This window comes from Emys orbicularis, chromosome 4 (genome assembly GCF_028017835.1).
Source record: "Emys orbicularis isolate rEmyOrb1 chromosome 4, rEmyOrb1.hap1, whole genome shotgun sequence".
NCBI classification, from domain to species: Eukaryota; Metazoa; Chordata; order Testudines; family Emydidae; genus Emys; species Emys orbicularis.
Genome location: NC_088686.1, coordinates 149,193,081 through 149,205,519, shown reverse-complemented (window position 1 = coordinate 149,205,519; position 12,439 = coordinate 149,193,081). Strand labels below are relative to the sequence as shown.

At 39.6% G+C, this 12,439-nt stretch overlaps 1 protein-coding gene across 2 annotated transcripts in view; it reads right to left on the bottom strand.

The window, feature by feature from the left end:
• MAGI3 (membrane associated guanylate kinase, WW and PDZ domain containing 3) overlaps positions 1-12,439 on the bottom strand; it is a 217,477-nt gene that overhangs the window by 98,178 nt on the left and 106,860 nt on the right. For both annotated transcript variants that reach the window (XM_065404497.1, XM_065404498.1), the window contains exon 2: positions 954-1,070. In XM_065404497.1, the coding sequence (XP_065260569.1) occupies positions 954-1,070 (117 nt within the window). The remainder of the gene's footprint in view (positions 1-953; positions 1,071-12,439) is intronic.

Here is a 12,439-nt window from a genome sequence, read left to right as displayed (position 1 = left end):
GGCTGCAGGAGCAGCAACCTCTTAATGATTCCTGGCTGAAGACGTGTTAGCAGGTGGGCTGTATGGATGGGAAAATACTATGAGATGCCAGCCATTCCAGCCTACAGTGGATTAGGAGGTAAGGCTCATCCCATGGTGTCCTCTCATTAATGCTTGCTCTGCAACTCTACTGTGCCTATTCTAATTTAGGAAGGCTGCTTCTCCTTTCCCCAACCATTGGGCCATGCTACAGGTCCCTCCTCCATCCCAGTAAATTTCAGGCTCAGATATGTTACAAGTGCACCCATAACATTCCTTGTGCACCCCGCTTGGTTATGTTCCAGCTCAGTCTCCTTCCTCACAAACAGCTCTTCTACAATTATACTCTCTTCCCTCCTTTCCGTTTTCTCTAACACCCAGCCTATCTATATGTGGTCACCTAGAGGTCTTAATCTCCCCTTTGTGAGAAGCCACAAAACTGGCTAGGCGGGTGTGTGCGTGTGCGAGAGAGACTGCCACAAAAGTCAATGGCGAGAGTTATATTATACTAGTTATAGTAACGATGTCTCACTCCCCCTAGGTTTACTTACTCTTATGCTGACATGAAATCTTTATCTGTTGCATTCTTTAATGGTTTTTAGAGGCAGTACAAGTGAGTTAAAAAAATATAGACACTCTTGAAGTCCTCTGAACTTGGAATTTTGACATTTTTGCTGGCTTGTCAACCATATTTATATATATTAAAGGATTATCAATAGACTAATTTTCCATTGCATCCCAAGTTAACTTAGAATGTTTCTTAATATGGATTCTAACAAAGAGCCTACCTAAAAATAGCCTTTATGCAAAGGAATCCCCACTGAAAGGGTGGAAATGTGAAACACAGGATCAAAGGAAAAAAGCTTACAGGATTCTTGAGTTATGCAGAGTTTAACTGAAATAGATTAATTTATGCTAGCACTCTACATACTTACATGGGATGGTTCTCAGGTAAAGATTGTCTCTGATCACCTGTTGGAGTTTATGGTCTATTGAGCCTTTCTGGAACTGCAGGCTCAGGTAGTGACGCAAGTCTTTGTTGATCACTTTTCCTTTAAAATATAAGAAAACAAATATAATGAAAAATTTGCAAAAAATATTTAAGATAATGCTCATACCAACTAAACTACATTTCACTGCAGTAAACATCTCTGCAAAATCTAAAATAGAAAGGAAACTACAAATTAGTTTATTCAAAAGCACTAGACTAGATAGAAAAGCTGCATGCTCCTGGGGCCAGATCCTCAGCTGATGTAAATTGGTATAGCTCCACGGACTGCAACTAAAGTCAACAGAGCTACGCTGTTTTATAACCAGGCTGATGATCTGGCTCCTGGATTTCCACCAGTCCTGTTGACACTGAACAAGAGTCCCTGTGACAAGATTCAGCCCTTTTATGCAGGACAGATGAAATGTTAAGACTTTAAAACTTCACTAAAAGTTAAGAGCAGAATACTTTTAGCCAACCCATATTTATGCGTCAAAGAACATGTAAGCCCATGAAGAAGCATAAGTGCAACATCAATCTTAGTGTTGTCTGCTGCCGAGAGTAAGAAAAATATAGGTGAAGTACTAAAGTGCTGAGGATTACTGGCCACAACAGATGTGATGCTGGCTAAGGACTATTGAATTTCCATTTATAGGAATGGATAGAATGAGCAGAATGGCCCTGGAACTGAATAATAGCATACAGCCTATAGTTTAATGAGAGACTACTGCAGGATACCATACAAAAAGTATTGGCAAACTGGGCTTAAAAAAAAAAAAGAAAGAAAGAAAATCAAATCACATCTTACAGAGCTTTTAACTGCTTCACATGCAGGTAGTGGAGAGAAACTGTACAATCCAGGTATGTGACTATATAATCAACTCAGAACCCAGCTGGAGATTAAATGTTGCCTGCATCACCAATGTGCTCATCACTCATCAGAAAATCATGTAAGGTTGTATTAATCCACAAATAATAAAGCCAGACATTTTATTTCAAATTTGTAAACTGTGTCAGGAAGTCTTAAAATTATTGTTTTGATTTGCAAGCTTTTATCTTGCATCCTTAGATTTAGCTTATTTCTTAAAATATTTTATTGATTTATTAAAAAATGGATTTACAAACCCTGATGAAAGTTTACAAATCCCACTTTGGAGCCATAAATCCTATTACAGATTTGCAAATTGAAAGAAAATAAATCCAAAATACAAATTTTGGATTTACAAATTCTCACAGGATTCTAATGACTGTTCTGTAAAGCCTGTCCTTATCAGTTCAAATGTTCGGTTTTAAACCTAAGTCCCTACAATTAAAAACTGCATGTGCGCTTCAGCAGCAGTTTCTTATTTTGTACTGGGAGATGCCACGTGCACCCAACCAACCAGTGACTCTCAAAGCCCATAATTCAAGAGCTACCCATTATTGCAGTACAGTGGTCAGCTCAAACAGTTAAAAGTAGAACAGCTCCACCAAAGTTGGAAGCACAACAAAAATGTGAACTGTCATCATAGTGATTCCATTTCAAAATTCTTTATAGAATATTTGTCCCAACCATGACAATTAGGGGTGTGTGAGAAAATTGAATACAGAGTTAGAGATCACCTGAAATTTAATAATAGATTAAATCGTTTGCAACTAGAGACTGTTAACTATGTGCTTTGCCTACCTGTTTTCGTTATCTAATGGAATAACTAGCATATGGACTAAGGATCTGACTATTGTAGTCTTTATGCTTCTGGCAGATTACAACAAATGGCACACATTAAAAAAAAAAAGCGCTGTGGTATAATAAAATCCATTTCTTCCCCCACTTAAAAGGTCATTAGCTTTCTACTGTGCAAATGGATTTTTCTGGAGCACCTTCTACTGACTTCTCTAGGTTGACAGATTTTTGCAGTTTAAAACATAAAAATGGTTAAGATAAAACTATGTTTAGAAATCATTTAAATAATTAACGCTCTTTCTATAAGGTATTGTTGCTGTATTTGGCTGCTGCAATTGAGAAAAATCACATCTTAATCAGAGTAGCGAAATATATAATAATCAAGAAAATCAGCTAGTCAAGTTAATCATGAGGGGCAGATGTTTTGTAACAGAGTGAGCTCAGGTCAGGGAAAAAGAAATCGTGTTCCATCCCTAATTCTCATCATCACTGACTAGATCAGTGGTTCTCAACCAGGGGTACACCCCCCCCCCCCCGGGATACACAGAGAAGATCTTTCAGGGGGTACATCAACTCATCTAGATATTTGCCTAGTTTTACAACAGGCTACATAAAAAGCACTCATGAAGTCAGTACAAACTAAAATTTCATACAGACCATGACTTGTTTATACTGCCCTATATACTATACACTGAAATGTATAGTACAATATTTATATTCCAATTGATTTATTTTATAATTGTATGGTAAAAGGGAGAAAGTAAGCAATATTTCAATAACAGTGTGCTGTGACACTTTTGTATTTTTATGGGTGATTGTGTAAGCAAGTAGTTTTTAAGTGAGGTGTATCTTGGGGGTACACTAGACAAATCAGACTCCTGAAAGGGGTGCAGTAGCCTGGAAAGGTTGAGAGCCACTTGACTAGATGTGTCACCTCGAGACACAACCACTATGCCTGTGTTACACCACTTGTAAAAAGGCAATAATATCCCTGAAAAGTGCTTTGAGATCTATAGATAGGATAAGAAAGTGATGTTAAACTGCAAAGTATTACATTACAAATAATAAATATCTGTTGATAGAACCATGCCCCAAACCCCATTAAATCAGGCAATGATAACACTTCCTATTGGAAGTAAGCAAATAGGTTATGCATCTAAACTAGATCAATTGTCAAATGGGATCCTGCATTCGTGGTGTTTCAAGTAAAGTATTATGTTACAGGAAGGTTCTTTACAATTATTCCTTTGTGACACTCCTGTCAGGTACCATTAGCAAACCTGTCATATTGCCAGATAACCACTGCCCCTCTAGCACACAAATAACTGAAGCCTTGTTTTACTGCTTTATCCCTCTGACAGAAGGGTACAAAGCAATCTGTTGTACGCTGTCATCTTCAGAGAAAGCACACTCACTTGGGTTCAGTGAGCTTTGCAAATTAAAGCTATGTACTTAATCAGAATGTCCAAATCTTAAAGTGGAAGAATTTTAATGATCATTTGTTTTCAAAAGGCTATAAAAAGGATGGTATATGGAGGTATATGGCAGAATCACAACTTATACTCCTAAGTTTCTTTGCAACTTACAGTACAGAATATGTACCTCTGGACCTAGTAATATCACCAGCCAAACAATACATTAGATGATAAATAAAATTAACTCTTTAGATTATAAAGGAGTAAATGTCGTATGTGTTGTACAGTGCCAGCCCAATGGGAATCTGATTCTGATTTGGGGCCATAAGGTTCTGCGGCAATTAGGGCTGTCGATTAATCGCAGTTAGCTCACGCGATTAATTCAATAAAATTAACTGCGATTTAAAAAAATGAATCGTGATTAATCGCACTGTTAAACAATAGAATACCAATTGAAATTTATTAAATATTTGTGGATGTTTTTCTACATTTTAAAATATATTGATTTCTATTACAACACCGAATACAAAGTGTACAGTGCTCACTTTATATTAGTTTTTATTACAAATATTTGCACTGTAAAAATGATAAACAAAATAAATAGTATTTTTCAATTCACCTCACAAGTACTGTAGTGCAATCTCTTTATTGTGAAAGTGCAACTTAAAAATATAGATTTTTGTTACATAACTGCACTCAAAACCAAAACAATGTAAAACTTTAGAGCCTATAAGGCCACTCAGTCCTACTTCTTGTTCAGCCAATCGCTAAGACAAACAAGTTTGTTTACATTTACAGGAGATACTGCTGCCTGCTTCTTATTTATGTCCCCTGAAAGTGAGAAGAGGCATTTGCATGGCACTTTTGTAGCCGGTATTGCAAGATATTTATGTGCCAGATATTCTAAACATTCGTATGCCCCTTCATGCTTCAGCCACCATTCCGGAGGACATGCTTCCATGCTGGTGATGTTCGTTAAAAAAATAGCGTGTTAATTAATTTTGTGGCTGAACTCCTTGGGGGAGAATTGTATGTCTCCTGTTCTGTTTTACCCGCATTCTGCCATATATTTCATGTTACAGCAGTCTCGGATGATGACCCAGCACGTTTGATTTACGAACACTGTCACTGCAGATTTGACAAAACTCAAAGAAGGTACCAATGTGAGATTTCTAAAAATAGCTAAAGCACTCGACCCAAGGTTTAAGAATCTGAAGTTCCTTCCAAAATCTGAGAGGGACGAGGTGTGGAGTATGCTTTCAGAAGTCTTAAAAGAGCAACATTTCGATGCAGAAACTACAGAACCCGAACCACCAAAAAAGAAAATTATCTTTCTGCTGGTGGCATCTGACTCTGATGATGAAAATGAACATGCATTGGTCCGCTCTGCTTTGGATCATTATCGAGCAGAACCCGTCATCAGCATGGACGCATGTCCTCTGGAATGGTGCTTGAAGAATGAAGGGACATATGAACCTTTAGCGCATCTGGCACGTAAATATCTTGTGACGTGGTTACAACACTGCCATGCGAATGCCTGTTCTCACTTTCAGGTGACGTTGTAAACAAGAAGAGGGCAGCATTATCTCCTGCAAATTGTAACCAAACTTGTTTGTCTGAGTGATTGGCTAAAGTAGGACCAAGGGGACTTGTAGGCTCTAAAGTTTTATATTGTTTTGGTTTTGAGTGCAGTTTTTTTTGTACATAATTTTACATTTGTAAGTTCGACTTTCTTGCACTACAGTACTTAGATGAAATGAAATATACCATTTCTTTTTTTTTTTTACAGTGCAAATATTTGTAATCAAAAATAAATATAAAGTGAGCACTGTAGACTTTGTATTCTGTGTTGTAATTGAAATAAATATATTTGAAAATGTAGAAAACATCCAAAAATATTTAAATAAATGGTATTCTATTATTAATAGTGTGATTAATCACACGATTAATTTTTTTAATCACTTGACAGCCCTAGCTGCAATACAAATAAACAACCAGACAGTAGACAACCACCACCACCACTACTACTACTATTACTACAACTACAACAAGTAGCATGGAAAATAGGATTTCAAGGGATATTTTCCAAAACTAATATTTTTGAATCCCTATTTATCTATAGCTAATAATTAATAGGCTCAAAATTTTGAAATACTTTTAAATGGCTGTAAAATAAGAAAAAACTGTCATTATACAGTTATTCTAACAGGTGTCCAGAAAGGCTGCTCTAAGCGAGCTGTGTAAGATTCCATAGCAAAGAGTGCAATAGGTATAGCTGTCCCAGTTTAGACTCAGCAGCAAAGTCATTCGCATCTCATAGCTGAAAAACTGCAATTTTATGAAGTTACAATTGTAAAAAACATTTTGCACCTTTATTGACCAGTGTTGGCACCATGTGTCAGCTCAATAGTCCAAAAACAGGCCAGGCTATTGCAGAGACAAGAGGACTTTCTACTTTTGGTGAGTTAACACTTTGCTGACTCAGGAGTAATAAATGGCTAATTCTTAGTGTCTCATCATGTGCTGTCAGTATTAAAAAGGAGACACACAAAGTTGCCTAGAAAAAGGGTGACTGATTAGATATAGAAAATGGAGCATTGGCACAGGGAAGGCTGCGATCTTCCTTCCAGAAGACAGCCAAGGGAGGAATTATGGCTATGACTGCAACACAAGATGGCTGAACATCAAAAAGTCCAGGGCACCATCACACATATATAGGGTTACCATTCGTCCGGATTCCCCCGGACATGTCCGGCTTTTAGAGTTAAAAATAGCGTCCGGGGGGAATCTGTAAACGTCCGGACTTCCCCCCCATGCAGAGTGCGCGCGGCTGACAGGGCAGCCAGCCGGATGGTGCCACTTACATGGGGCTCCGACAGCCAGAGAGAGCCCCTCCTCCGCTTCCCCCTCCTCTCCCCTGCAGCTGAGAGCACTCCCTCCCTCCCTCGCAGATCACCAGCTGGCCGTTCGCACCGGCAGTCTGGAGCTCCACCCCCTGCTCCTCCTCCCCGGCACGCTGGTCTGAGCGGCAGGGTAAGGGGGCCAGGGGGTCGGAGAAGGGGCAGGGAGGTTCTGGAGGGGGCAGTCGAGACGGGGGGGGTCGGGAGTTCGGGGGGGGCTTTCTGGGGGTGGGGGTGTGGATAAGGTTTTGGGCAGTCAGGGTACAGGTAGAGGAGAGGGTCTCAGGAGGGGGAAGTTAGGGGACAAAGAACAGGGAGGCTTAGGTAGGGGGTGGGGTTCTGGAGGGCAGTTGGGGGGGGGGTCTTAGGAGGGGGCAGTTAGGGGATAAGGAACAGGGAGGCTTAGGTAGGGGGTGGGGTTCTGGAGGGCAGTTAAGAGCAGGGGTCCCAGGAGGGGGCAGGGAAGTGGGAGGGAGTGGAAGGGGCAGGGGCGGGGGCGGAGCTAGGCAGGATGGGGGCGGGGCTCCTCCCGTCCTCTTTTTTGCTTGCTGAAACATGGTAACCCTACACATCTATAAACCGCATTTTACTTGGGTGCTTGAAACCAAGAAGCAAGAAGTCCAAAAGAATGAGGTAGAGAGGAAATCAGGTTAATGTAATAGTGAGGTTATTTTTAAATCATAGCAGTCAGGTCAATTAAGAGTGATTTCTAAGTGAGGAGGAGGACAAAAAAAAAAAAAAAAAACAGCTCTGCACATTTCCTTTTCTGAATGGAACATTAATCAAGAATTTATATGAGAAGATTCAAAATGTCACATACAGTTCTCAAGATGCTGACAAAAATATATGCAGGCAGAGTATAAAACATGGTATATATTTTTTGTGGTTAAGCATTCAGTCCACTCTGCATAATCAGCAGCAGTGTTCTCAATATTCCATCAGTAAAAACTTCAGTTTTTAAATTTTTCTCAGCATCTTTTATTTTATGAACACAGAGTGTCCTATCATTATGCAGAGCTACATTAATGCAAAAGTGCTCTCTATTTTAAGGCTAGATTTTCCTCTGGTCTCAAAATGACCCACATTTCACCCAAATGGACATTCCTCACTTATATTTAGTAAAACAGAATATAGTAAACGATTCCCTTTCTACCCATAGAGTTCATCAACTGGAGACCTGGATTCTTTCTTAAATGTTAAGGAATACACACTGTACATTTGTTTGGTATTCGTATACTAGTGCCAGTTCTTTGATCATTTTCCTACTTTGGAGATGGTGAGTATAAAATTCACTGCACTTGTGAATTAGCCAGCCATAAAGGTTCCCCAGCATTCATCAGTCCTAGTATTGAAGAGGCAAGATGACTCTCAAATCCAAAAGAGGTGTATGATCAGAGAACATCCGTCTGAGTATCTGCCTTGTTAACATGCAAACGTGACAGCATAATTTCATGTATGCAGTGTTGTAGTGTGACAGTCCCAGGATATTATAGACAAGGTGAGAGAGATAATATCTTTTATTGGACCAACTATTGTCGGTGTGAGAGAAGCTTTCAAGCATAAACAGAGCTCTTCTTCAGGTCTCGGAAACTTACTCAGAGCTCTGTGTAAGCTCGAAAGCTTGTCTCACCAAGAGAAGTCAGTCAAATAAAAGGTATTACCTCACCTACCTTGTCTCTCCAGCATCAGCCAGTCTCAAAAGGAGGCAGAAACCATTGTTCCAGTCTGAGTGAGTTTCCAGGCACAAACTGAAAAGGGTAAATTATTTGCAAATCCTTCATGTTCAAGAGAAAGCCGACTAAACAACCAAAGGAGGAGGAGCCACGTTAAAGTTAAAATGCTGACAGTTTGGTGGGATAAACGCATATCCCAATTCAATTACTCCTCTCAAAAATAAACTGAAGAGGAGATCCTGTAGGCACTGACATTTGATTTCACAGGCTAAGTACAGCATTAGGCTAGAAGGGAAAGGGCAGGGAGCACATTTTCAGACCTTACCAGGTCATCTGATTTTGGTGATTTATAACAATTTAATGAGTTGTTGTGGGACCTTTAAGAGACATCAGTGAAGAAGAGAGTCATTGTTAAATAATTACAACATCTTGAATGTAATATGAAAGTCCAGGTGCTATTTATTACACACTATATAGCCCATGTTGATGTAAACATTAATGCTAAGTATAACCAAGATTTCCCATATATTTATAGATCAGAATTGTCAATGTGAAGAGAAGACCCATATTAGGGCCCTACCAAATTCATGGTCCATTTTGGTCAATTTCACGGCCATAGGAATTTAAAAATTGTAAATTTAATGATTTCAGCTATTTAAATCTGAAATTTCACGTTTTGTAATTGTAGGGGTCCTGACCCAAAAAGGAGTTGGGGGGATCGCAAGGTTATTGTAGGGGGTGTTGCAGTACTGCTACCCTTACTTCTGAGCTGCTGCTGGCTACAGCGCTGCCTTCGGAGCTGGGCAGCTGGAGAGCTGCGGCTGCTGGCCAGGAGCCCAGCTCTGAAGGCAGAGCTGCCGTCAGCAGTAGCACAGAAGTACGGATGGCATGGTATGGTATTGCCACCCTTATTTCTGCATTGCTGTCTGCAGAGCTGGGCCTTCAGTCAGCAGCCGCCTCTCTACGGCTGCCCAGTTCTGAAGGCAGCAGCGCAGAAGTAAGGGTGGCATAGTATGGTATTGCCATCCTTACCTTCTGCACTACTGCTGGTGGGGTGCAGGGCCAACAGCTGCTGCTCTCTGGCTGCCCAACTCTGAAGGCAGCGCAGAAGTAAGGATGGCAACACTGTGACCCCTCCTTAAAAGAACCTTGCAACCCCCCTGAACCTCCTTTTTGGGTCAGGACCCCCAATTTGAGGAATGCTGGTCTCCCCCGTGAAATCTGTACAATATAAGGTAAAAGCATACAAAAGCCCAGATTTCACGGTCCAGGACGTCTTTTTCATGGCTGTGAATTTGGTAGGGCCCTACCCATATTACTGCAAGGACAGAGAGTCATTATAATAAAAGTAAGAAGACAGATGATCACTGAAAGGGGCTTGTCGTAACAATACAAATATATAGAGCAATTATTTATAAAGTAATGTCTGTAAGTCCATGGTATGGATACACCTGGAATACTGCGTGCTGTTCTGATTGCCCCATCTGAAAAAGATACATTAGAAATGGAAAAGATACAGAGAAGGGCAACAAAAAATGATGAAGGGTATGAACAGCTTCTATCTGAGGAAAGATTTAAAAGATTGGGACTATTCAGTTTGGAAAAGAGACAACAGGGGATATGATAGAGGTCTATAAAATCATGACTGGTGTGCAGAAAGTGACTAGGGAAGTGTTATTTACCCCCTTCACATAACAGAATAACCAGGGGTCACCCAATGAAATTAGGAGGCAGCAGGTTTAAAACAAACATAAGGATGTACTTCTTCACACAACGCGCAGTCAACCCTTGGAACTAATTGCCAGGGGATGTTGTGAAGGCCAAAACTATAACTGGATTCAAAAAAGAATTAGATAAATTCATGGAGGATAGGTCCATCAATGGCTATTAGCCAATACTGTCAAGGATGCAACCCCATGCTCTGGGTCTCCTTAGGCCTCTGACTGCCAGATACTGGGACTAGATGATTGCCCTGTTCATTGCCTTTGAAGCATCTGGCATTGGCCACTGTCAGAAGACAGGATACTGGTCTAGATGGACCACTGGTCTGACCCAGTATGGCCGTTCTTATGTTCTTACTTCTGATAAGTAAGTATTTTCCAGACACAGTGAAGGTTAAGAAATGACTGCATTTTACATCAGCTAGATGAGATATTCTTTAATCATTGTGCCACAATTTTCCAGTTGTAAAATAGATCAATTACCTACTGTCTTGACAGGGAAATTGTGAGGCTTAATATCTAGTATGATTTTTATTCAAGTTCACTTCACAACATAATTACTCAAAATATGGGAGCTGGCTCTCAAGTGCAGTCAGCTGGTGAATTTCAGAATTGGCAAAACCAGATTAGTATATCCAGAGGTTAATGCATCTAGAAACCGGGTCTTCCCATAAATGCCTTGCCTGAAGTACAGAAAACTAATTTTGAATTGCAGAACACCTCTGGGCTGGCCACAGTTCTCAGCACCTTCCCCCTCTAATTTAAATGTTGTATAGCTTTAATAAATGTAGGTGCTAGGGAAGCTCATAAGCAAACAGAATAGGAACAAAATTCTGATTGTGTCAGTATTTGGGAGAGAGTGCCCCTTAAATCCATTAATAATCTGGGTTAAAAGAGACTGTAGCACTCCACTGGATGCTATTTTTTGCTAGGTTGAGTGTAAACATCCACTCTGAATCAGTGTCAAACACACACAGCTTTAAGCTGACAATAATACAAGTCTGCAATTATGTACTCTAGATGTGTAACACCTGGTTTCCGTTAGTGTCTTTCCAGTAAAATAATGGACAAAAGGAAAATTTCCAGATTTAACTCTATATCTGCAGAGAAAGCTGTTGAGTGGATTTTAATCACCTTAACATTTCCACTTTCCTCCTGAAATGAGAACTAGCAAAACAACACTAGCATGTACCAACAACATGCAGTGCTTAGTACTAATCAATAAGTCGCCTAGCAATTTGTTTCTCAGCTTCATTTAATAATGTCTGCTATTTAAATAATTATTTTTTAGAAACATAACAATAGTATTAAGAGGATGCCATAATGCAACCCTCTCAGTTTTTTAGCAAGCGACCAACAGTTTATAAAGTATTTATCACAAAGAGGGTGAGTATTTCACAAGAACAGTGGCAGATTTTCCAATCTGAAACTCAAACAACTCACCACTACTCTCCTTAGTTAAGCATTCTTTGTTATGGCAGTGCGAATGTTACGAAACTCAAACCTTGAACTGAATTCCCTCCTTTGCTGTCATTTGTTCTGCACAAAGCTTTGGATTTGCTTCCTACGGCATAATGAGCAAGACATGTCATGGAAAACGAAAATAAATGGTGTAATCTCCAGCACAAAGAAGTATTTTCCATTTGTTAGAACACATTGGTTTACTGCTTGTAGACAAGCTGATTTCTCAATATTGAAAAAAATGTTTCACTACTCAAATGGCCCATCTATCTCCGAGTCATAGCTAGATTTGTTGCATTTCACTTTAGCAATATAAGTATATTTCACTTAGATAAACTAGATGAATCTGGTTGTTAACTAGTTCAGACTGCTGCATGTTCTGAGAAACTTTAGATAAAAAGGTAAAATACATAAAGATAGCCCCTATAGCAAATGGAATGTTACTCACTAAACATTTCTCAATAAATATCAACATGCATGGTACAGACAAAGTATAAATGAAGCTCTTAAAGATAGACAGACATGAAGGAGTTGGTCTTAAAATACAATAACCTAATGCAAGGATTTGGGCTGTATTCTCAGAATAATTCAGGACTAAAT